The sequence below is a fragment of the Colossoma macropomum genome, unplaced genomic scaffold (genome assembly GCF_904425465.1).
Source record: "Colossoma macropomum unplaced genomic scaffold, Colossoma_macropomum, whole genome shotgun sequence".
Lineage (NCBI taxonomy): Eukaryota > Metazoa > Chordata > Actinopteri > Characiformes > Serrasalmidae > Colossoma > Colossoma macropomum.
The window spans coordinates 18,397,599-18,424,560 of NW_023494786.1; the positions used below are offsets into that span (position 1 = coordinate 18,397,599).

A 26,962-nucleotide genomic window follows, 5' to 3' on the forward strand; every position below is an offset into this window, starting at 1 on the left:
AGGGCAATGCAGCCAAGTCCAGTATAAGCCTGGGCCACTGTATTCAAGTGATGACTGATGGCTGCCTCTCAGTTGGCTACCTATATTCCAGCATAAATAATAGGCACCAGGTTATATTTGCTAAAACTAGCTTGCTATCCAGGTGTGTCCATAGGAACTAAACTACTGTTAACCAAATAAGCAAATGTTTATAAACGTGCTATTACAAAAACAATTAAGTCAAAACAGTTTCCATATACTGACTGTATGGGCTGGGGAGAGAATGGTACATTTTGAAACTTTTACAATTTCATTTAGAAACTTCAATAAAGGCCCTTTAAAGCAATAAAACATTTTTAATACAAAACTAAATTGAAAGGAATATGTGATAAATGACATACAAGGGCATCATAATAACACAAAGTCAGATCAATTTACTTCAGAATAATTGCTATTGAATAATTTACTGAAGTGACACTCTGGTCAGTTTTTAATTCCAGCACACCTTGTTTAATTGGTAAAAATACATCTCCATTTCTAAAGTTAGCTATAGTAGCTATGTTTATCTAACATTTCTAGTTAGCCTGTCCGTTATGGTAACAGAGCCCTCCTTAGCAAGTGATGTTACTGTATGCTGTTTCTAATTAATTTTAAATAATATTAATATCAAATCCAGTTTATGTTTTTGTTGACTATCAAATGAAACTAATTTACTGTTGCATCTGATTAAGTGTGGTCTTTTGATAGCTCCATTCAGGGCTCTGAAGCACAGAAGAGCAAGGTGACCTTTTATTCACTATTTTTTAAATGTGATGTAGGTTCTGGGAAATTGCATGTATTTCCTGGTTACCTATTCAGTTCAATGAAGGACTTCAGTGATGAGTTAAAAGTGAGTAGTGATAACCCCCTGCTGTTAAAAACGTTTGTGGCGTAAGGGCTTGTGTGGTCTAGGGATCTTCAGAGCTAAGTTGTCTAGAGCGGTATGCTTCTGGTATGGTCTCCCAAGGCAAACAGGTGTGGAGTGAAGACCCAGACAAACTCGATCCAAAATCCCCCATAATCAAGAGACACAAGATACTATGTACCCTGCCCTGGAGAGGGTTCCTGGTACCTTCTCCTGGAGCCAGCCTGGGGGTACTGTTAAAATTAACAATACGCACAGTATAAGTACAATAACATAGGTACCCGAGTTAGCAGAACTACTGATAATGCATAAGACACATGTTCCAAACCCTGGGCCTTGAGTACTCTTTGGCCTGCACATTTTACTGTCTATCCTACTGTAACACAACACAACGTCAACTCAAAAAGTGCTTGTTAATGGGCTGATTCAGACCAGGTGTCTTGGGAGCAGGGAAAAAAACTACAATGTGCAGGATGGAGGCACACCAGACCAGGTTTGGGAACCACCATTTGGGAACTTAAGAGCAAATTGTAGCCTCAGGACAAAGACGTGTATCTCTGTAATTGTTAGGCCAGCTGCCTTTTACATTGTTAAGAAATTTCATAATACAAAGGACTAATAGAAATGGACCAAAATGTATTCTTTTTTATTAAAAATGGTTCTGTTTAGAAACATTTCTTGTATAAATGGTTCTTTGCACGGTGAAATGGTTCTTCAGACTGATGGAGAATGTATATATGGAAAGTATATATATGTTGTATATGTTTCTATATAAAGCCTTTTCAAAATGCTTCTATATAGCAACAAAAAGGATTCTTCTGTAACAAGCTTGACATCACAACAAAAGAATCTGTTTTGGTGCTATATAGAATAATTTCCGAAGAGTTTCTAAGTCAATCTGAAGAACCATTTTACCCTGCAAAAAACATTTAGACAAAAGAGGATGGTTCTTCAAGGGACTTTTAGTAAAGACAGTGGTTCTATAGAACCATGAACACTCAACAATTTGCAGGATTAAATAAGTCTTTGCACGGTGAAATGGTGTATCAGATTGATGGAGAATATGTTGTATATAGTTCTATGTAGAACATTTTTTTAAATAATTCTAATAACACCGAAAAGGGTTTTTCAATTGTAATAAGCTTGACATCACAATAGCAGAAACCTTTTTGGTGCCATATAGAACCCTTTAAAAAAGGTGCTATGTAGAAACATATGCAACACGTTTTCCATGAATCTAAAGAACGATTTCATCATGCAGATGGCTCTTTGGGTGTTTACATTTCTCTATAGAACCATTGTCTTTACTAAAAACCCTTTGAAGAACCATCTTTTTTAAGAGTGTAGAACTTTTAGAGTGTGCAAATGTAGATTCACTGGCTAATTATTTCATATCCAGGTACATATCCATATATGTGTTTTAATAGAACAGGTCAAGCTTCTTCTTCATTTCTGTGATCAGAGAATCATCTCACCACAGGACAGTTTTGTAGATGTGATAAAATCACACCAAGGCAAACTAGTTATGGCCTTCTGGCCTTGGACCTGTCAAAAGTATTTGTGGTTCTTTTTCAATTTGCCCTGACCACTGATGAACTTAATGTATGTAGCCTCTGTTACAGTCAACATTTCAGCATTTTACTTCAGCAAGCCCAAAGGGAGGATTTGCAGCAGGATCGTGTACCTTAGCATAAGAGCTGGCACCAAGGTAAGGCACGTCAGGGTGTATAACAAATACAGAAGGTGACACATTTACATTACACGTCACTGCATTGCTGTAAGACCTTTGGCTCAGAGTCAATAACCCTCTTCACTGCAGATGTTTGCCGCACCACTGCTAAAGCCTGACTAGATGACTCCCCCTGTACTTTGCACACACCCGCAAATCTACTGTAGGTCAATTGTGGCTGACGCACTTGTTTCCATAATGGATTTTCTAAATGTCCTGTGTTCTTCTCAATGACACTTGATAATTGGCCTGGTGACCTCTAAACTCTCCAAATGATAAAAATATCGATAACTGGAAACAAAATGTAGTTGCTGTTCCAATTTATGGTCCTTTAGTGGAAGCTGTGAGAATAAGGGGGCTTCTGGATGTTTAGTCATTTCTCATGTTGCCACAGTTAGACACCGATATGAGAGAACTGAACCTTGAAGAATTGGTCCAAATTTTGAATCCACTTGGATAGGCCACACAAGATCTTACAAATTCCAGGTTGTGCTCTCATATCTCTTAAGCCGGCTCCAGCATTGTAAGGTCAGGAAGGGGTCCTAAAAACAGAAGAAAGTGTTACTCATGCCTACTGACTGCTTATGATTTACAACAGTTGACAAAAAAAACCCTTGCCCTTGGCTTCCGTACCACAGGTTTATCTGTAGGTTCCAGATGAATCCCCTGTAAGAAATGCATTTTTTTTATAAACAAACAAAAACAGGGTTCCCAGTTTATTAGACACAAACACTGACAATTTTATAAAGGTTAACTTACCACATAAGTGACTTTGTAGGTACACAATTACTAACTATCATTCTTTCTCTATAGCTCATCCACAGCAGTGACACTGACAGTGTGTCAGTCTGGTTTTGGTGTATCAGACATAATACTACAGTATTACCATTTTTTTTTAACATCAGTGTCCATCTAAAAAGGTGGACATCAAGCTATGTCTGAATCAATCATACCAGATTCACACACAGTACCATGTGAGTATTAGTATGAATAGAGTGTAGAAGAGTACTGATATAACACTCAGAGCAACAGCTAAACTACAGAAAGTAACTGCATATCAACAATGTGAACCTACAAACTATCATACAAAACTTTGTTGAGATATCTTACATGGGTCCTTGGTCTGTGCCTTGTTTCAAGAACACTAGTGCATGGCAGTGTTGGTGCCACTCTCTTCATTACCATTGCGCTGTAGTGTGCAGTTTGAAAAAGCAGTGCAACAACATGCTAACACAAAGCTTTTCCAGCAGCACATGAAGAGAAGAAGCCATTTAACCCCACAGCCTTCCTAAATACTTGCAGTGCAACCTTAAAAAAAAATAACATTAGAATAATAGAAAAGGTGCAGGTTACACAACAAGAATACATTCACTTGAAGGAATAGTTCAGCAAAAAATCTAATTTACACAATTTCCACTTACCTTAAACTCATTAACAGGTGTTTGTTAATGAGTTGGATATGATTTGATGGTGTTTTATGGATGTATTACAGAAAGGATTTACTTTGATTATTGACTTCCAGCAACTGACAGCCACATTAGTCTCTCAACTTCAGTTTAAATTAACGAAGCAAAATCTGGACACCAGACACGTCTTGGCTGATAAACTACATCTGGTTTAGGCAAACTGTGTCCATTGAATTTGCATTATTTGTCAAGTATGGATGTGGCTGAATCCTAAATAATTTTATCACAGGAAAGGGAGTTTTAGGAACACCCTTCCTCATGTTTATATCACAGTAATGCACTGCCTCTCATGGCTTATTGCTTTAGTATATGTTTGCCTGTTTAGAAATGTACTTTGTGAGACAAACTAAATAAAAATAAAATTTTGGCCTTGTTAGATTGCATTCTTTACATGTCAAATAAATCTAACGACAACACTGAGAAGTCACATTGCTGACAGAGAAGAGCAGATTACACAGCAGACATTACCATGGTTTTGCATCAGACTTAAAGGGTTAAAGAAATCCTCCCCCTAAGAAGCACTATCTTTGGATTTGATTGGCTAAAATATTCTATTCTTAGTGGATCTACACTTCATCATTGACTGTCGCAGTGTAGGCTGACTGTGGAGAAGAACTGTATAAAAAGACTCTCCAAACATCTCTTCATTAGAGGACACGCATATGAAGGCACGAGATGGTACACCTGAATTATTTATTTACTTGCTCTTTAATATACAATCTCATACAAAATTCCTCTGAATACTATAGATATTAGAAGATAACTGAATGTCATTTGCATTATAGAAGGGCAATATGACTTAAGCCATTTTATTATTTATTATTTTAATATTTTATTCACTTTTTTAAAGTCATGATGCAGAAGCTGTGAATTTATGTTTGGGAAATTGGTGATTATGAGAATGATTTTTGTAAAAAGTTGAATTTCATAGATTTAAGAATGACCAATGTTTAATTCTTGGTTACTTTCTAAACTATAATGGCTGGTTTAGAAAGGTAAAAGTTTATATAGTACTTTTACTTCACCTCACAGTCTGAGTCTGCAGAGCACTTGCAGTTTAGTTGTAAGATTACAGGTGCTGGACATCTTCAAAACCAAATGTACAGCATCTGGCTATGAAAGACAAGTATATGTGTGTAATTAAACCTAACCTAATTAAACCTATAATTCTTTCCATTACAGAATCGTTCCGTCGTGCAAAATGTTTCCAGCATTTTAGTGTTCACACTCTCTGGATTAGATGGAACAGTGGAAAACAAATATGTGCTTTTTTCTTTGACAGCACTGTGCTATAACTTTGTCTTATTATGTAACATCACCGTCATTTTTTCCATTACCTCAGATAAATGCCTTCATGAGCCAATGTACATATTTTTATGTAATTTGTGTATAAATGCACTTTATGGCACTGCTGGTTTCTACCCTAAATTCATGTATGACTTACTGTCTCAGCTTCATGTGATTTCATATGCAGGCTGTTTGATTCAGATATTTGTCATCTATTCATCTGCTTTGTGTGACTTCTCAACTTTAACAGTAATGGCATATGACAGGTATGCGGCAATATGTCGACCACTAGAGTACCACTCAGAAATGACAAATCATAAAATTGTAAAATTTATCATTTTTTCTTGGTTTGCACCTTTATTTTGCATAGCTGTTTTAGTCTTATTGACATCAAGATTAGCATTGTGTGGCTCAAATATTGAAAAGATATATTGTGAAAACTGGGCAGTTGTTAAACTGGCCTGCAGCTCCACAACAGTGAATAATGTGATTGGATACATAGTTTTGGTTGTGTATTTTGGACATGCAGTATTGATTGTTGGCTCATACATACAGTTGATTGAAACATGTAGAAAGTCTAAAGAGAGCAGATATAAATTCATGCAGACTTGCACGCCACACATACTTACACTGTTGAATGTTGCAATTTCTTTGATGTTTGATGTGCTTTATAGTCGCTATGGTTCAAATTCTTTCCCTCGAGGTTTGCGAATTTTTTTGGCCCTGGACTTCCTCCTGATGCCTCCTATTTTAAATCCTCTTATTTATGGTCTAACACTGACCAAAATACGGAAGCAAATCATTAAACTATTTTTTAGTAATATTACAAGGGTTGTTTAAACTGAGTCATGTTGTGCAAAGCAGTTTGTACTAACCCAGAGGAGAAGGGTCTGGTTGCAGACCTCCAGTGAGAGGCCCGTCTCTTGCTGCTCCACTAAAGGAACCCTGTAACATTATCTTGGGTCTCTCACAAAAGGTGGAAGTTCTGCTCAATTTTAAAGCTCCACGGTGCAATTGTTGTTCACTGCGTTAACCTATTGATAGCTAATGTACATTTACTGGTAAATTATTGTACTTTCTGTGAGTTTTTAAAGACTAAGCTTTTTTTAAGAATACTGATTGATCTATCAACAGTATAAGTAAGCAGCAAATTTGATACAGAAGAATTCAAACTATACCCTCTGCTAAAAGACATTGTCAGTTAATATCTCTTTATACAGACTGAGAGTAGAAAATATTCATTATAGAATAAAATCTCTTCCACACAACCTGCTACAAGCAGGACACAGCATTTGTCTTTCAATGTATTTATGTAATTGAAAAAGGTATCAATGCAAACACACAAATTCACATTTAGTAATTAGAGGAAACTAAAGAGACTATAAAGTACATTTTAGAGAGGGCACATACGAGCATACACATACATCTATATTAATTCCAGTTGGTAACAAGAATATGAAAGATATACTTTTCATGGCTTTAGTATTCCTAGAAGGTCTGATATTATCTAAATGTCTTCTGATTCCATTGTCCAAGACAGGGAAGAAGACTTTAACTTCCTGAAATTACATTTGTTGATATAAAATTTGGCAAGTAAAAAAATAGATTAATCAAAAAATACTTGTTAACGTCTTCTCTCTCACAACTACAAATAACAAAGAATAGTTCTTTAAAGGCCAAAGAAAAGTCACCGTATGCATTATACTAATACTATATTAAACTTTGCAGGAGGTATAGGACCAAAACAAGTGCACAATAGATGCAGAGTCTGCTTCACAAAAGACGCAACTGGTATCAATATCCTTTCCAAATCTTGCAAGGAAGATTGTAACGGGGTGAAGTGTATGAAGTAACCTAAATATAGCTTCTCTCCTTTTATCCCTTAATAAAAGCTTAAAAGGCAGTGTCCACTTTTTCCCAAGGTATATTTTCCACTCTTACATTCCAGTGTGATAAGATATATAGTATTAAAATAGTTTTTCTATTGCACAATAGGTAGAAAAACATTTTACCAACAGCAAGTTCACACAGATCCAAAGGGGAAGCAACAGAAAGTGAAAGACCAGAATCCCCAGAATCGCACTTTGAACTTTGATTGAACCTTAAAATCAAAATCTAAACACTTTTGAAGTCAGCAATGTGACCAATCATAAAACAGTACCGATGCTGTCACCAAAAGTTATAAAAATAACACAAAATAGGAATTAGTAAATAAATGAGTGGCTATAATGTAACTGAATAAAGCAAATTATTTTACCCACTAATGTACCTGAGTAGGAATAAAACTATTTAGATTGGAAAGTAATCAGAAGAGTTCAAATACATCATGATTTTACTTAGGTATATGTACTTCAGTAAATGTAATTAGTTACTACGCATGCCTGGGTATTACTCAACTTGACAGAACAAATAATAGTTATGCTTGTCAACAAATATCTAGAAATAAATGTCCTCAATTAATTTTAAAATAAAATATAAGGAGTCCCAGCTTTCCTCCACCTCACTTTCATCTCAGCCACTTCATTAAGTGTGCTTCCTTGTATGTATGCTCATTGTCCATCTAATCAGGTCCACTAACCAAATAGGTGACTCTAGTTCATCAGAGTTTGTGTTGTCATCCTAGTCCTTCATCAGTGGTCACAAGACATGGCCAACAGGATTCTGCTGACTGGATATTTTTGGTTAATGGACTATTCTCAGTCCAGCAGGGACACTGAGGTGCTTAAAAACTCCAGCAGCACTGCTTTGTCTGATCCACTCGTACCAGCACAACACACACTAACACACCACCGCCACGTCAGTGTCACTGAAGTGCTGAGAATGATCTTATTAGATACAGAGATAATTAATATGATCAAAGAATATATATTTCCTGTAACTTAATTATCTAGGACACTGTTGTGTCACAGTGTGTGAAATGGTGTAAGTCTGTACTGAGCTGCTTAGTAGGCAATTAAAAATTTAACAGGAGGTGTAATAACCCCTGCTGTGAAACAGTACACATTTTTTAAACACTGTTGTGTTTTTCTTTTTAATTGATACTTATAAGGAAAAAGGTTTAATGTTTTTATCAGAAAGCTAACTTCAGCAGAAAAAGAAAGAAAAAAAAAATCTAAGATTAAATAAAACAAAAATACTAAAAAACATGGAACCTACTTTTTTTGGTAAGGACTGATTTGAGCCAATGCTAATACATTCAGTCTTACCACTATGGAAAGTTAAGCCTTCTCTATATCTTAATTTTCAGAAAACAGGCTTTGTTTCAAAGCCAAGGACGCAGCTGAGAAAGACTATATTTCCTGACTATTATGACACTGAAGGCTGTCCCGTTTTGAAGGATCCTTTAAATGTGGTTGAGAAAGGCACAATTAGTTTCTGAGAATGTGCAGGACTCAACAGGTGTTTCCTTCCTGACTTTCAATCACCTACAATCTTTAACATGCAGCACAAGGTGTAATGCACTTTTTAAAAATATATGATTAAATTGTTTCACTGGTAACACTTTAGGTCAACCTTGCTACATACCATTGACATAAGCATGCCATAAACATGTCACAGCAAATGTTATATGTTATATATGATGTTATATAGCACATTTTGTTTCACACTATAACAGTTTCATGTCACCATTAGCGGTAATTGTCATGACAGATACCAAAGTATTTAATATTATGGCAGCTTATATCAAGATGTATATCAAGATCTTTTCCCAAGATGGCGCCCACCGTGGCAGACATCTTTGTGTGTTCCTCCTGCAACCAACGCTATTTATTATTTATTTTAACTTTAGTATTTATCTTAAATGTACAGTTTATCTATGGAACAGTTAGTTACAGTAGAGAGGCACTCCTGGAGATAGGTAAAGTCCGTCATGTACTTACCTTTAGCCTTGCGCACTTCAACTTTCTTTTACGCTCGTACTCCACCAGCACCAGCTGGCAAGGCCGAGCAGCACCTGCCTTGGGTGAGTGGCGCAGCCGATGAACAGAGCGCCCAAAGTGGAAGCGGGGCAAGAGAGGTGGGCTACATGCTAGGCTAAAGGCTAGGGCTATGTGGCCACCGCTACCTAGCCTGTTGCTAGCTAATATTCGTTCCCTCGAAAACAGGCTGGATGAACTCAGAACCAGAATATCAACTCAGTGTGAGATCAGAGAGCGCTGTGCTCTTATTCTCACGGAAACCTGGCTCTCGGACAGCACGCCAGACTTGGCGATCCAATTAGAAACGTACTCCATCCACCACGGGGACTGCACGGCAGCATCAGGGAAGAACAAAGGCGGTGGTGTCTACATCTACGTGAACAACAGGTGATGTTCAGATGTAAAGACTGTTGAAAAACACTGTTCAGCTGACTTAGAACTGCTGATGGTGAAGTGCAGATCCTTCTATCTGCTGAGAGGGTTCAGCGCTGTGTTTATTCTGGTTGTTTACATCCCGCCACAAGCAAATTCAGACACGGCGCTGGGGCTGCTGCATGACGCCATTGCATGACACGTGTGTTCATTTTTGCTGGCGACTTCAACCACTTCAACCTGAGGACTGTCCTCCCCAGTTATCATCAACACGTGAGCTTTCTGACGAGGGAGAGCAACATACTCGATCAAGTCTACAGCAACGTGAGGGGGGGACCTACAGGGCTGTGCCTCGGCCGTACTTCGGACAGTCCGACCACATCTCCGTGCTCCTCTACCCAGTATACAGACAACTCCTCAAGCAAGCACTTCCAGTGAGTAAAACTATCAAAGTGTGGAATGAAGAAAATGATCTAGTGCTTCAGGACTGCTTTGACAGTACAAACTGGGATGGGTTCAGAACTGCTGCTGTGAGAGAGGACTGTACTGTTGATCTATAGGACTATGCTTCTGGGGTAACAGGCTACATCAGCAGCTGCATTGAAACCATCGTTCCTACAAAGCACTGCAGAAAATACCCCGACCAGAAACCCTGCATAAACGGTGAAGTTCGGTCCATGCTACATGCTCGCCATGCTGCATTTCTCTCAGGCAACGCTAAAGATTACAAAAGGTCCACATACGACTTGCATAGATCTATCAGAGAGGCCAAGAGACAGTACAGGCTGAAGCTGGAGGGCTACTACACCACCGCGGACTCCCGGCGCATGTGGCAAGGACTGCAGCACATCACCAACTACCAACAGACGAGCAGAGTGGTCACAACTAGCCACACTACACTACCTGATGATCCGAATGAGTTCTATGCTCGCTTCGAGGCCCTCAACCCTGGCTGACTGAGAGACGTTATGGCCAAGGAGAGCACACAGAACACATCACTCATTGTGACATCAGTGGATGTGCGCAGGACCTTGAAGAGAATAAACACACAGAGAGCAGCCGGCCCAGACAACATCCCTGGGCGTGCACTAAGGGTTTGCTCATCAGAATTGGCTGACGTGTTTGTGGACATATTCAATCTGTCCCTCGCACAAGCTGTTGTGTCATCCTGCTTCAAGACCACCATCGTGCCCCTCCCAAAGAAAAGTGTTGTGAGCTGCCTAAATGACTAGCGCCCCATTGCACTCATCCCAATCGTGATGAAGTGCTTCGAGAGGATAGTCATGACTCATATCCAGGAGACCATTCCGAACACGGTAGATCCTCTCCAGTTTGCATACCGTCGGAGCCGGTCCACAGAAGACACCCTTCACACAGCCCTCACACACCTGGAGGGCAAGGACACGTATGTCAGAATGCTCTTTATTAACTACAGCTCTGCAATTAACACGTTCATCCCACACAAACTCTCCTCACCCTCGGACTGACACCCGCCCTCTGCAACTGGATGCTGAACTTACTAACAGACAGACCCCAGTCAGTCAGAGTCTTCAGCCGCACATCCAGCACAAGAATAGTGAGCACAGGGGTCCCCCAGGGCTGTGTGCCAAGCCCCCTTCTGTACATGCTCTTCACGTATGACTGCGTGGCCTCCTAGAACAACACCAGCATCATCAAGTTTGCTGATGATACTACAGTCATTGGACTGATCACTGGTGGGGACGAGACATCGTACAGGAAGGAGGTGGCTGAGCTGGTGGCCTGGTGTCATGACAAAAATCTTTCCTTGAATGCAGACAAGATTAAGGAAATGATTGTTGATCCAAGGAGGAAGCGGGAGCTGCAAACACCCCTGTACATAGGTAAGACAGAGGTTCAAATTCCTTGGCATCCACATCAGTGAGGATCTCACCTGGTCTCACAACACACACCTCATCATCAGGAAGTCCCAGCAGCGACTGTACTTTCTGAGAAGGCTGAGGAAATTTGGCATGCCAGCCAAAATTCTCAGCACCTTCTACAGGAGTACGATCGAGAGTGTTCTTACCAGCTCCATCACGGTCTGGTATGGAAACTGCACTGCTCAGGACAGAAAGGCTCTCCAGCGTGTGATCAAAACTGCACAGTCCATCTCAGGAGCAGCCTTCCCCTCACTACAGGACACTTATCACACCAGGGTCATCAGGAGGGCCCACAAAATCATCAGGGACAGTACACACCCCCAGCACAGACTCTTCACACTCCTACCTTCAGGCAGATGCTACAGGAGTGTAAAGTCCAGGACTACAAGACTGACGAACAGTTTCTATCCACAGGTCATCAGACTTGTGAACACCTCACTCACTACCTCTTCCCCCCTCCCACTCTGAACTGGTGTAACTTTTGGCTGACTTTGCACTCAATAACTGCACCTTACATACTACTGTTTACATCTATTACTTGCACAGAACACTACTGTTTACATCTGTTACTTGCAACATGCACTTTATGGACCACTGCTCTATATACTTGCACATACACACGTCACTTTAATTTTTCTTTCAACTTTGCACATATAACTGTACTTTTTTATTATTGTTTTTAGTGTATTTCTACTTATTCTGTGTATTTAATATATTTTTTTAATATTTCTTTTTTTTCTAAGATTATATTTGGTAAATGGAGGAACAGCAAAGTAAGAATTTCATTGTACAGTGTAACTGCCTGTTTCTGCTGTGCATATGACAATAAAACTCTTGAATCTCTTGAATCTTGAATCACATGATTATTTTTGCTAAGTATTTTCTAGTTATGACTTTAAATATTATGACATCTGTCATGACTTGACATCTCTCAACTATGGTAATGGTTACATGACACTGTGGCATGCGCCCGCCCCCCGGGCCCCGACGATGACGGCCGCGAGAGTCGGCAGGAAGGCGGGGCCCGAACACCCAGCGGCGACCAACCTCGGCCAGGACGGCAGGGAGAGAGCCGCGAGTGTGGAGGGGGTGGAGCGCAAAGCCAGAGCTCCGCCGAGTGACCCGAGTGACAGCGGTAGGAGGAGGAGGACGACGATGGTGCCGGTAACGAGAGGCACCAGGGTGTGGCATGCGCCCGCACCCCGGGCCCCGACGATGACGGCCGCGAGAGTCGGCAGGAAGGCGGGGCCCGAACACCCAGCGGCGACGAACCTCGGCCAGGGCGGCAGGAAGAGAGCCGCGAGTGTGGAGGGGGCGGAGCGAAAAGCCCGAGCTCTTCAGAGTGGCGCGAGTGACGGCGGGAGGAGGAAGACGACGACGGTGCCGGTAACGAGAGGCACCAGGGGAAGGAGCGAGTCCCGAGCTCCGCCGCCTCCCAGATAGCAAAGTAACGTTGAATCAAAGGTGACTCACAGTTGTCTAGTTCAATGCAGAACTGTTGAATCAACGTTGATTTTTGACGTTGATTCAACGGAAAAGTGCACATACTGTTCCACGTTGAATCAACGTTGAAAATCCGTTGAAACTAGATGCTGGATCAACTCCGTTTCAACGCTGCCTGAGGGCCTGTAGATCACAGCCATCCAATATTGCATACAGAGATTTCTCTGGATTCTCTGAATCTTTTAATGATGTTATGTCCCCTAGATGATAAAATCTCCAAGTTTTTTGCTGTATTACATTGAGAAACTTTTTGTACTTGAATGGTTGCACTATTTGATTGTGCAGTTTTTCACAGAGTGGTGAACCACCTACCCCTCTCTACTTCTGAGGACTCAGCCTCTGAGACGCTCTTTTTTACTTGTGAGATGTTCCACTGTGGTTTTTTTAGCATTACACAAATTTACCAGTCTTCTTGTTGCCCCTGTCAGAACTTTTTTGACTCGTGTTGAATTCAAAATGGGCATATATATTACACTAAAATGTGCAGCGTAAGGGTTCTCCAGGACCAGGGTTTGGAACCTGTATTGTAGGCGAATGGCAATGTGTGTGTGTGAGACAGAGAGCGTACCTTTTAAAGCTCCAAACTTCTCTGGTCTCTAGGGGGTCTTGAGCTGGGCTTTTGTTGTGGGACTGCTTTTTCCCTCCAAGCTCCTGTTGGCTGTTTTGCTGTAAACCTCAGAATTAGCTTTTGGACAAGAACTCTATCTCAATTGATTCTCCTCTGTTCCACTGAAAAGGTACTGTTTCCCCCCTATCTGTACAAGAAACAAACATTTTTCACTCGGTATAATATTACTAGCATAATATTATCAACATAGGGCTGTGTGTACAAAAAGTTTGAATATCCCTGTTTAACATGTTTAACATGTTGGAAAAAATAAAACACAAAATATAAAATGTGCTATGTGTGATGATGTTAGGTTACCCTAACACATCACCAGGACTACAATTCACCTTTCCTCAATAAATACTATGGTGACTTTTATTCTGACAGGCATTTTTTGACATTTTTTGATTTTGTATTAATTTAAACTTATACTTACCTGAGGTCCAGGGGGACCCAGGCGAGGTGGGAGCCAGGTCGCTGGTACCTGTAAAGAAGAAAATATAATGTTAAATATAACTAGTTTAGCAATCATTTCTAAGATAAATGTGCACGTGTATATATGAAGTAAATGGCCATTGTATGTATGTATATAGGTGATTTATGTGTGTATTGTCTGTTCTATTGTCAGCCCTAGACTGTGGATAATGGTATGACCCAGAGTTAATGTGCGCGGAGCTACCAGGTTAAAAGGGAAGGGGGACAATGGAGGAGTTGAAGTATGTTTGGGGAAGGTCTGTGTGGCTTCGCAGCCTCAGACCCAATGCAACAGAATCGCTTTAGTTCTGTGTGAGGCAAATGGCTGCCGGATGCTGACTGCGGAGTCCGTGGAGTCATTTGGCTACAGTTTTGTTTTCTTTTCATTTTTCTCTCGCGAGTGTAAATACTTTTGTGTGCAAAAACCACAATAAACTTCAGAGCACTGTGGAATTGAGTTCTGATGTCCAAGAGTGTTGAATGGGGAGCCTCCAGACCACTTATTGACCACAACACCACAAATTGACCACGCTTACCACACTATGACATTTGCATGGGCCACATTTTGTTTTTTTATCTTATGTTAAATTTAGTAAATACACAGTATTTGTGCATAAAAATATGAACTTATTTTCACTCAGAAAATTAACCCAATGTTTGCATACAACTATGTGTGTGTGTGTGTGTGTGTGTGTGTGGCCACTTTATTAGGTAAAACCCCTGTCCACTGTATCAGCTTCACTTACCATACAGGTGCACTTTGTAGTTCTACAATTACAGACTGTAGTCCATCTGTTTCTCTGCATACTTTGTTAGCTCCTCTTCCACTGTCTGCTGCTTTAGACACAACTACCTTGTCGTTCCACCTTGTACATGTAAAGTAGTAGACTACAGCTCATCTGTTGCTGCACAGTTTGCATTAGTTTTCCTCTTGATCTAATCAGTGGTCAGTTTCTGGACACGAAACAGTGGACATATTTGGTTGGCCAACTGTTCTCAGCCAGCAGTGACTCTGAATAGTTAAAAAAGCTGTTGTGTGTGATCCACTTAGTGCAGCACACATAACACGCAATAACATTCCACTACCATGTCACCGCCACGTTAGTGTCACTGCAGTGCAGAGAATCATCTACCACCCAAATAATACCTGCTTTGTGGTGGTCCTGTGGGGGTCCTGACCACTGAATATCAGGGTAAAAGGAAACTAATACAGTATGCAGAGAAACAGATGGACTACAATCTGATGTACAAAGTGCTCCTGTTTGGTAAGTGGACCTAAAAAATTGACAGTGAGTGTAGCCTGAGTGTAGGTAGGTGTACCAAATAACGCAGACTGTGTGTGTATATATATATATATATATATATATATATATATATATATATATATACATACACTCACTTGTGGTGGGATAGCTTCTCCCCATCAAGCACCTGTTGGTCATTTTCTTTAAACCTCAGACTCCATCTCCATTGATTCTTTCCTGCTTTAGTGAAACGGTACCCCTTCAGCAGAGTTAATCTGTACAAAAAACAAACATTTTTCACTCAGTGTTATGTGAATATACTCTATGTGCTACTTAAGTATAATCACATCCTTCTATTATTATTATTATTATTATATTATTATTATTATCATTACTACTACTAACAATAATACTACTACTGTACACTTCCAATTGTGTTAAGAAATCAATATAAATAAGTATGTTTTGAATAAAGTACGTATTTACTTGAAAGAGACCCTTTCAAAGCTTGTAAACAATGATGAAGTTGCAAACATGTACAACATTTCTCAAAATTCTCTGGTGTTATTAGCGATAAAAATCTCTGGATATATGTTTGTTTGAGTCAGTGTTCGGATTTTAAGGGGTCTGAAAAAAAAATGCTTTCCAGGTAAAATCTCAACCCTTTGTGAATCAATTAACGGTGCTGGAATCAATTAACGGTACTGGTAGGTGCTGGTTTACTACAGTCATGTGTAGCAGAATTCCAAAGCAACTCTGCTATAACAATGGAAAACATTTTTTTATGTTAAGCATATCGACTTTTATGTCTGCACGTTAAGAGAATACTGCACAGCTGTTCTAGGCTTTTTAAAGCGTTTGAGCACTGCAGGAGTGCTGGAAACGCCTTTTCAGTGTATCTGAGTGTATACAACGACGACTTCATTATTGTACAGATTTGGTCACCCATGTTAAAGCTTTGGAATTCAGTCTCAAGAAAATGTGATTTTTGGTAAGTTCCTTTAGAGTAAATGGATATTTCATGGCAGAAAAGCCTTTTTAGAATCATTATAATGTCTTCACTTTAAGAGAATACTGGACAGTGGTTCCAGCCTTTCTAAAGCTTTTCAGCGCTTCTGGAGTGCTGGAAACGCCTTTTCAGTGTATCTGAGCGTATTCAACGACGATTTCATTATTGTACAGATTTGGTCACTCAAGTAAATGCTTTAGGGTTCTGTCTCATAAAATTGTGATTTTAGGTCAGTTCCTTAATCGAGAAATGGTATTTGACGGCAGAAAAGCCTTTTTATTGTATGTTCAGGTTGAGATAATACTGCTGAAGAGCTCGGGCTTTGCGCTCCGCCCCCTCCACACTCGCGGCTCTCTTCCTGCCGCCCTGGCCGAGGTTCGTCGCCGCTGGGTGTTCGGGCCCCGCCTTCCTGCCGACTCTCGCGGCCGTCATCGTCGGGGCCCGGGGTGCGGGCGCATGCCACACCCTGGTGCCTCTCGTTACCGGCACCATCGTCGTCCTCCTCCTCCTACCGCCGTCACTCGGGTCACTCGGCGGAGCTCTGGCTTTGCGCTCCGCCCCCTCCACACTCGCGGCTCTCTCCCTGCCGTCCTGGCCGAGGTTGGTCGCCGCTGGGTGTTCGGGCCCCGCCTTCCTGCCGACTCTCGCGGCCGTCATCGTCGGGGCCCGGGGGGCGGGCGCATGCCACAGACACTTTTGTATTACTGAACAAAGTCTGTCATGACAGCATATGACATCTAAAATAACATGTTCATGGCATGGTTATGTCAGTGTCGTGTAGCAGTTTTCAAGCAAAGTGTTCTTGGTGGTTGGGGAGAAGCTGAAAAACACCCATTGGAACAGATTTTTGAATGAAAATGATAAAAAGAAACTCATTTGAAGAGACTATGTTTTTTTCAGTACAGTTTAAGTCTACATAAGGAGAATCCAAGTCAATTTTGAATCTGTATTTTTTCGATAAACACATGATAAGAGACATAAATAGAGATCACACCATTGGAGCTGATATTACTAACACGGGTAGAATAAAAGCAGTATGCCTTTGTGAGAGGTAACAAAAGGGCTTAGAATTAAAAAAATAAATAAATATCAAAATCATGGCAGAGTGTCTATCCAATGTGGACTAAGCTCTGTCATCACCAAGCCATGATTTAGCTTGCATAGCCCATGGAAAGTGACTGTAGCACCTGGCTCTGAAAACTGCTGCCACATTGCTCCAGCAAGGTTGTCATAGCCTATGACATTGTGATGTGCTGGTGACAAAAAACTGCTATTCATTGTACTAAACCAGCTTTTGATCAACCTGTGCAGGGCTGTGTTAACCTGAACAAGGCTCACTAAGGCCGTCTCAATTGTCTCTAAAAAGTAACCTTTGTATATAAGCTCTAGCAATGCCTTTTAGTCTTGGCTCTGAGACACAACTTTGAATTAGATTGTTTAAAGTGATCACAATTTGACTTCACACATGCTCCCAGCTAAGTGTATACTTATGCTTGGTCTTGCTGATATTCAGTTTATGATCAGTTTGTGCAATGGTCTTACTAAGAGTTCCAACCAACTGCTTAGTGCAATGTTATCTAACAATGGCATCTGTTAGCTGCTGTAACAGAACTGGCAGTTAGCATTCTCCTCCAATGATGTTGTGTTAGCAGTAGTTTGAAAAGATTCAGTGGCTCAGAGGAAATCCCACCATAAATAATAAATAAATAAAGATAATGATATAATTTGACAGCAAAACCAGATCATTTCAAGACACAGTGAGTCACCGGTTATTTTTCATACTTGCATGCGAAATAAAATAATTGGGTGGGGGTAGTTGGGGGCCCCAAGTAGTACAGTCGTCAGTTGGGATAGTCAGCTGAGGGTCCCAAGCAGGATATCACTTAAGCTGTGCCTACATTACACAATCAGCCTGATTTTAGCCCAGATTTACCTTATAATATGAACAGTAGACTATTTTTATGGATATAACAACTGGCATAAGCACAGTTGACAAATACTAAGGAGCAAGGCTTGTAACTGTTTTCTTGGGGGAGGGGGAGTCTCGCGTGAACTTGTTTGATTTGAGCATGAGGCCACTGTATTTAAAGACTGCAAGCATCCCTTCATAAGAGGACATATGATTAAAGGCACACTGCGGTATACCTTATTTATTCTCTAAGATGCAATACATGTATTTTGCACTACAAATGAAAGTACTAGTATAACTTCATGAATTAACGACTGTGGTAGACAGGATGTAGTGTGCAGTTTATAAAGATAAAATGAATTTGTGAATTTGTATAAAGATTGTCTATGCAAGGGGAATCTGTCCTATTTGCTGTTCAGCTGCAAAGAATCACAGATATTAGAAGGCTTGAAACAAATTTATGAAAGACTGCTCTTTAACTGATCCTAATTACTGTCTTTCCAGATTGGGTTGAAAATGGAGAACATTTCTAATGTCTTTGTGTTCACCCTCTCAGGACTTAATGAAACAACTGAAAACAGATCCATCATTTTTGCGTTTACAGCAGTGTGGTATTATCTTACTTTACTGTGTAACATCACTGTCATTTTTTCTATTGTTTCAGATAAGGGGCTTCATGAGCCTATGTACATATTTTTATGCAATTTGTGTGTAAATGTACTTTATGGCACTGCTGGTTTCTACCCTAAATTCATGTATGATTTGTTGTCCCCGTTTCATGTGATTTCATATGAAGGATGTTTGATTCAGATATTTGTTATTTATTCATCTGCTTTGGGTGACTTATCCACTTTAACAGTAATGGCATATGACAGGTATGTGGCAATATGTAGACCACTAGAGTACCACTCAGAAATGACAAATCAAAAAGTTATAAAATGTATCCTCTTTTGTTGGCTCGCACCATTTTTTTGCATGATTGTTGTAGTCTTTCTAACATCAAGACTAACACTGTGTGGCTCAAGTATCGAAAAGTTATATTGTGAAACTTGGGCTGTTGCTAAATTGGCCTGCTATTCTACAACAGTGAATAATGTAGTTGGACAAGTAGTAATTGTAATATATTTTGGACATGCAGTGTTAATAGTTTGCTCATATGTTAAACTGATTCAAACATGCAGGAAGTCAAAAGAGGGCAGGTATAGATTCATGAAGACTTGTACACCACACCTGCTTGCACTGTTTAATATTTCTGTTGCATTGTTGTTTGATGTGTTTTACAGTAGATATGGTTCAAGCTCTTTACCACAAAGTCTACGAAACTTCTTAGCATTGGATTTTCTATTCATACCACCAATTTTAAACCCCCTTATTTACGGACTGCAACTAACGAAAATTCGGAAACAAGTTATAGGATTCTGCTTCAGAAAAAATGTAGGCACAGCCTAGACTGTAAATAAATTATGTGACACAAAAAGTTTTCCAATAAACTCTCCTATTGGTAGGTCTCCAGTCTAGTTGTGAAAAGGCTGTCGTTTAACAGAGATATGGAGCTCAGCTAAAGGGTCATGACCCTTCGTTCAAAGGATGAAAATGGATTTAATATTTTCCTTGATTTAACTGACTAATTACACTCGATCCATGGCCACTAGTGACTAATTTCAAAGTTTGGTTTATTAAGGATTACAGTGTCTAAATGAATCTGTTTCACCCATTATATTATTGAATAATTATACAACATGTCAAAAAGTGTGTAGATACCTGCTAAGAGTATTAATAGGGAGTTTGTTTCCTTTTGCTGCAGTAACAACCTCTACTTTTCTGGCATGTCTTTGCACTGGATGTTAAAATACTGCTGTGATGCTGTGATGAAGTTTTGATTGCATGTGGCACTAGAGCATTAGTGAGGTCAGGTACCTAAACTGAATGATTAGTTTTGGATCAAAAATGCTACTCTTACTTATCCCAAATGTATTGGATGGAGCTCTATTACTCCAGAACACACAGTTCCACTGCTCCATAGCCAATGCTTGGTACTGGACATGGTGACTTTAGGCATGCTGCTGCTTCAGAGCATCCCATTCTATTGCCAATGCTTTTTTTACAGTGATTATACAAACTGTGTGCATAACAGAACACCCTTGTTAACAATGGAAGCACCTTAAAGTATCTGAAATCACTAATTACCAGGCATGTCTGGATACTTTTGAAATAAACTGCAGCTTAAAGTATGATATTTGTTAAGAACATGGATGAATTTTGCCATGTCCTCAGTGCTATGCATGCACTTCTTTGTGGTCCATTGTAGAATTCTTCAAAAGGGTACCAGATATTTGGTGACAGATTTTGCATGCCTTTTGATATTGAGACAATGCATTATTGTCACCTTAAATGAGAAGCAACAACAGGCATACTCATATCTTATATCCCAGGTGTTCCTGAATTACACCCATCTTGCCCATAGGGCTTCCTACCCAAAAGCAGCAAATGAACAGCTATGTACTAGAGACTGGTTTACTCTTGATGACATCAATGTTTGCAAGAAATAGAGAGATGTTATTTTCTGTAGTATGGAATTTCAACGCACTGGGGACTGGTTGCATAGATACTAACGCAACTTCAAGTACCCATAGTACAAGTTGTTTGTGTCAGGAAAACACACTCTAAATTGTCCTTCCATCAGCCTGCATTGTTGATTGTGATAGTAGGTACAATGCAAATAAAATCAGAAAGCAGTGATTTGTAAATTCACTTTGATCTTTATTTAGATGAAAACAGTATAAAGACAAGATATTTAATGTTTTACCTTTTCCACTTTCCTTTTTTTGGTAAAAATAAATCATTCTGAAACTGAGGCCTGCAGCACATTCTAAAAAAGTTGGGACGGGGCAATTTAAGACTAAAAACTCTGTGACAAGTTCCAAAAAAATTCTTAAATAGGTGACATAAGCATGCTTTGGTATAAAAGGAGCTTTCAGGAAAGGCACAGTCCTTTATCAGTGAGAATGGGTCAAGACTCGCCACTTTGCCAAGAATGAATAACATTCAGCAACAACATTCATTGAGGATTTTGTCACATCCCAAGCACGTTCAGACACGCCAGACTTCTGATTACTTGCCCCGCCTTCCTTCACCTAGACCTCATCAGTCCTTGGTTTTAAGAGCTGGCTTGTGACTTTCAGTCTCTGTGAAGCCTCTGGCATTTTTACTTTGCCTGTACATTTGGGATTTGTGAGCTTTTCCTTTGTCCTGTTTTTCACTTGGACTATATGTTTTGTCTGCTATTAAAAGCCACTGCATTCTCCTTCACTTGTGACAGATTTTAGGTATTTAACACCTCTATGGTGTAGTATATCATCAAAATATCAGGGTGACTCCAGTTCAGGTTATATATCTGGACATGAGAAAACATCCAGTCCTACTGTCCATTTTACACTCTAGCTTTCAGGGGGTGATCTTCAAGACGTCTCCAGATTTTGTCTGTTATACAAACACACATATTTATTGCCTCACATTATAATGTGGTGTTCTGTGTTGTAAGGTAGTACAGGGGTGTGGAGTGGTCTGAACTAGAGCTGTAGTCCTCAACTGAAGACTCAAGACATTTTTTATCTTCTGGGACTTGTCCAGGGACCTCCTTAAAGGTGCACGCTTCTTCTCGGGGCCGTGTCCTCACCACAGTGGTCCACCTCGGGCGTGCTGCTTTGCTCTGACCTTGGCAGGCCACCGAACTGCAGCTCTGTGTGCAATCTGTCCACTGGTGCACCAGGGTGGAGGGGCAAGAGAGCTCTCTGTCCTTCTCCTAAGCGTGTCGGGACTCCTCACTGCCAACTGCATCAGGTCTGTTGCTACTGGCCAGACAATGACAGTAGCAGCAGCATTCCTCTCTGCCACCTTCAGCTTTTTCCATTGTCTGTCTTGCAGACGATGATGGTAAGACTGTTGCTCGCGTGCACTGCCTTTACTATCTGCCTCAGCCACACCACTAATTGCAGCAAGCAGCTTTACTTGTCCTATTGCCAAGCCCAGTGTTTCCTTCTAGAGGTCAAGCATGGCCCTGGACTGCGCCAGGAAATCCAATCAAAGGGTACAAGCCAAAACTCATGTATCCGGCTCAGTCCCCCCAGGGAGGCTGAGAGCCGTTTCTCCTCTCCAAGGTTGACTCGGCCTCCAGGTGGCTCACTTGGGCTGGGTTGTGGCTGCCTCCCAGCCATCTGATGTGCCTCTCTCAGCGTGCAGGAGTGTCAACAAACATTCTCCATTGGCTTAGGCTCATGGCATCACTTTGTGCAATGTCCCATTTTCCTGCATCGCCAGTCAGGTATTCCTGCTGAACCATTGTGCATGGCATAGCTCCATCATTGACACACTAACCCCTTCTGCCTTTCACCTCCGTCTGTTCAGGAGAAGCTTCCTGACTGACAGTGCCGCAGGTTGTTCCTCGTGTGGCTCTAGCTGGACTCTGCTGCCACATGCCGTCTCCTCCTCATGGTGCTCCAGCTGGGCTTCACTGCTGCTTGTCAGTTCCTCCTCTGCAGGCCCCCTTCAGGCTCCACCAGTCCTCGCCATGTAGATTTAGGTTTTGTTTTTTGTCAGCTTCTCTTCTTTTTTCCATTTCTTTTTGAGTTTGAAGTAGCGCCATTTTTCTCCTTGCCCCTGGAGAGCATTATACCACTTCTGACACCAAATGTAACAGTGGTCAAATAAAGAATCAACTGAAGCCAGGATTCTGGTCTGAGAACAGCTCTTTATTGAGCAATCGGCCCACACAGACACAAGAATAATGTTGGACCTACAAGGGAAGTTACCACCACCCACTGGCTTCACCCTGATGGTGACCAAACCCCAACACAAATGCTCACACAATAACCCCCAAGACATAATAACACATACAACACATCGCACACCTTTTAACCAACAGACAACAGCATAAGCCTCTTTTAAGTGGGATGCATGCTTCCCATGAGTCCCTTCATGCAGCTCTCTGAAATGCCAGCTCCTGGTTGGCAGCACACCCCATGGCTATCACCACAGTATCTAGTTTGTGTAGCCAGACACAGTTTTTGCAACTGAGGAAGCTTAATCAAACATTTGTTCATACAGTGGATCTGTCCATGTGAATAGATTTTTATTGAATTTGACAGCTTATGATAATATGAGACATCTAAGACATCTAATACATCTATCTATATGTATAGTCAAATAGGCATTACTATTAAGTTACCTCACAGAAAAAGCAATGATAAACTTATCTATCTAGAGTTTATATCAGGTAGGTGCTCAAGACATCTCACCAGGCCACACTGGAGAGGAAAGCAGAGAAAAGCTCATAATTATGTTCAGATGTTTGTCCTTGGCTTCAGTGACTTAGGCCCGGCATGCAGAATCATCAGAGTGCTTCATTCCCTGGATTTACAGAAACAACCCGGTGCACCAATCCAGACGTTTGCATGCATTATCTCATCACCTGGTCAGTAAGAACTGGAGTTCAAAATAATATAAGCTGAAAGATCTGAGCTGAAAGTTCTGACTATGAAGTTGGTGAAACCATGATTGCTCCTGATTCACAACTCAAAACCTGCAGTGATTTGACTTTTATGGTGTTTAGGCATGGGAAATATGCCAGTCACTGTCACATCTATTCCTCAATGTCAGCTGGTCGTCCTTCCGCATGGTAGGTTTTCGGAGTTATCACAGGACTAGGCTTGTCCTGTGATCACTGAACATGAAGTTCACATCATGTCCAAATCATGCAGTTGGTGTTATCCAACTTTGAAAATCATCCAAATGTTTCAGGCATGATTTTACATTTAATTTGAGATAAAACCATCATGGGTATTTTTCACCTACAATTTAAGTCCTGAGATAATTCCCATTTCAAATTGTTAGTGGAATTTGGTCTTTTTGGTAAAATTGTTTAATTTTTCCATCAAAGGTTGTGTGTATATGCATTCTCACAGAGAGCCAGACCCTTTTGTGATGCTTTCAGAAGAAGTATGGCATGAGAACTTCCTGCTTCCCTGATGTCTTTATGCCTAAGAGGCCGTAAGCCTTGTGGAGCAGTTGACTTTTTTGGTTCAGGGCTTTTTTTAAATGTGTTCTTTTAAAGCTGTACTTTTAAAAGTTAAAAAAAGTTTTTTGTTGTATGATCTCTTATTTAATCTCTAATATATGTTTCAATCTCAAACTCAACATTGCAAAAATGGAAAATGAGCAAAAAAAAATTAGAGGCAATTTATATGATTACTAATGCTTAACCTCATTGCGCTAAAAGAAAATTTTCCTGTGGGTGTGAAGTCTCAAGTGAATTTCTTAGCATTGTTCAGAACATCAGGTAGCATGTCAGTACTGCATATAAAAATCCAATCCAATCCTTCTAGTACAGGAGGACACACATACAAAGGCACAGAGTAAAAAAAAGAATTTTGGCAAAAAGACCAGATAATATCACATAATAATTTGTCACACAAATGTGACGTTATAGCCTAATTTTTTAACAGAATATCAGAAATTCTTTTAATGACCTAAATTTCCAAACAACTGCTCAACTCAATAATGCATACAAATTACTCATAATCTACTATCCAAGTACTAATAACTAATGTAATTACACTTTTGGTTCCTCCATACCTCTATATATCTATTATTGTATTTTAAAAATTGTCAGTATTATTATTATTATTATTATTATTGTTGTTGTTGTTGTTGTTGTTGTTGTTAAGCTATGAAGTAGCCTCTATAACATATAACTCTATAACATAACATATAACAATGATCTACTTTTAATGAGACAGAATTCTGAATGGAAATAAATGTATCAAAGGTGACTGAACTCCACAACAGCTGATGTTGGAATGCCTAAAAGAAGAGGGACAGCATGAAAGACTCTTTTTAATCGATCTTAATTACCTTTTGTCCTTTCAGATTCTACCCACAATGGAGAATGTTTCTGTTGTCTCAGAGTTCACTCTCTCTGGATTAGATGGAACAATGGAAAACAGATACATGCTTTTTTTTTGGACAGCACTTTGTTATTATCTAATCTTATTATGTAACATCACTGTCATTTTGTCCATCGCCTCAGATAAGGGGCTTCATGAGCCTATGTACATATTTTTGTGTAATTTGTGTATAAATTCACTCTATGGCACTGCTGGTTTCTACCCTAAATTCATGTATGACATATTGTGCCCATTTCATGTGATTTCATATGCAGGATGTTTGATTCAGATATTTGTCATCTATTCATCTGTTTTGTGTGACTTCTCAACTTTAACAGTGATGGCATATGACAGATATGTGGCAATATGTCGACCACTAGAGTACCACTCAGAAATGACAAATCAAAAAGTTATAAAATGCATCCTTTTTAGTTGGCTTGCGCCCTTTTTTTGCATAGCTGTTATAGTCTTGCTGTTATCAAGACTAACACTGTGTGGCTCAATGATTGGAAAATTATACTGCGAAACTTGGGCTGTGGCTAAACTGGCCTGTTACTCTACAGTAGTGAATAATGTGGTTGGACAAGTAGTTATCAGTATATATTTTGGACATGCATTATTGATTTTTTGCTCATATCTGAAACTGATTCAAACATGCAGGAAGTCAAGAGAGGGGAGATACAGATTCATGCAGACTTGTACACCACATCTGCTCGCATTGTTCAATGTTACTATTGCATTGTTGTTTGATGTGTTTTACAGTAGATATGGTTCAAGCTCTTTACCACAAGGTATACGAAATTTCTTGGCATTGGAGTTCCTATTTATACCTCCCATTTTAAACCCTCTTATTTATGGACTACAGCTGACCAAAATTCGTAAACGAGTTATTAAATTGTACCTCAGAAACAATATGAGTGCTGCCTAGACTAGAAAAAGGTTAAAAAAAAATGACTCATCTACAGCTATCCTACGAAAATTATTTATGGTTTCTTAATTATAAAAAAATATAGGAGCTCCTGTGCAGAATTGAGCTAAAGCAGTGGAAACTCCAGTTTACTTTACTACCCCTCAACATCAGTTTGTATTTTTCTGACAATGCACAAATAGTTAGCCAGCTACTACCCCCCCCCCCATATTTTACCGCTAGGTTGTTGAGCTCTTCCTTCTGCATAAAATGTCTTAGTTGCTTGCAAACTACATTATTTGACATAAAAAGTATTTAGAGGAGAATATCTTGTACACAATCAGGTTTGCATACGCACAGCAGTATGCTTTTTTGTCTAAAAATACAAAACTCCAAGGTATTGTAAACTACATACAGCTACACACATTGTACAAATGTAATTCAATCATGTTTCTTTTAATTTGAAAACATGTTGCTTTAAAAATTGTTTGATAAGCAACGCTGGCTGTATCATAACTGTTATTCCTTAGATTTGTGTCTTTATTCTCTTAATCACACAAAAGGACCAGACTCCTATTGCAGGGCCATACCTTTTCAACAAATCAACCCACTCTACATATCTGTATTGGAACCATTCAATTTTATGATTATCCATGTTTAGACAACATAGAGTAAAAAGGTTTACAGGTATGACTGTGTTTGTATGTATGTGTGTGTGTGTGTGTGTGTGTGTTTGTGTATGGGTGAGTGATGGTAGGAATGCATGTTTTATCTTAGTTTATTTTATTCTATTTACTACATGTAAATGTT

At 39.9% G+C, this 26,962-nt stretch overlaps 3 protein-coding genes across 3 annotated transcripts; all 3 read left to right on the plus strand.

The window, feature by feature from the left end:
* Positions 1 to 972: 972 nt before the first annotated feature.
* LOC118826190 (olfactory receptor 52K1-like) lies at positions 973 to 13,303 on the plus strand. Its single transcript, XM_036597084.1, has 4 exons — positions 973 to 1,113; positions 5,261 to 6,159; positions 11,911 to 12,032; positions 13,266 to 13,303. The coding sequence occupies exons 1-4, from the start codon at positions 973 to 975 to the stop codon at positions 13,301 to 13,303; spliced, it is 1,200 nt and encodes a 399-aa protein (XP_036452977.1).
* A 5,511-nt stretch (positions 13,304 to 18,814) lies between these two features.
* On the plus strand, positions 18,815 to 19,753 carry LOC118826196 (olfactory receptor 11H6-like). Its single transcript, XM_036597096.1, has one exon. It carries the CDS (start codon positions 18,821 to 18,823, stop codon positions 19,751 to 19,753), a length of 933 nt encoding a protein of 310 aa, XP_036452989.1. The 5' UTR covers positions 18,815 to 18,820.
* A 5,481-nt stretch (positions 19,754 to 25,234) lies between these two features.
* On the plus strand, positions 25,235 to 26,173 carry LOC118827651 (olfactory receptor 52D1-like). The gene has a single exon (XM_036599095.1). The coding sequence runs from the start codon at positions 25,241 to 25,243 to the stop codon at positions 26,171 to 26,173; it is 933 nt and encodes a 310-aa protein (XP_036454988.1). The 5' UTR covers positions 25,235 to 25,240.
* Positions 26,174 to 26,962: the final 789 nt, after the last annotated feature.

What these genes read in the sequence shown, in the direction of transcription:
- LOC118826190 (XM_036597084.1), top strand. Translation starts at nt 973, where the DNA reads ATGGTCTCCCAAGGCAAACAGGTGTGGAGTGAAGACCCAGACAAACTC. An exon ending in CTCCTGGAGCCAGCCTGGGG is followed by an intron (nt 1,114 to 5,260) that starts GTACTGTTAAAA and finishes TTTCCATTACAG; the next exon opens with AATCGTTCCGTCGTGCAAAA. An exon ending in CCCTCCCACTCTGAACTGGT is followed by an intron (nt 12,033 to 13,265) that starts GTAACTTTTGGC and finishes TATGTCCCCTAG; the next exon opens with ATGATAAAATCTCCAAGTTT.
- LOC118827651 (XM_036599095.1), top strand. Translation starts at nt 25,241, where the DNA reads ATGGAGAATGTTTCTGTTGTCTCAGAGTTCACTCTCTCTGGATTAGAT.
- LOC118826196 (XM_036597096.1), top strand. Translation starts at nt 18,821, where the DNA reads ATGGAGAACATTTCTAATGTCTTTGTGTTCACCCTCTCAGGACTTAAT.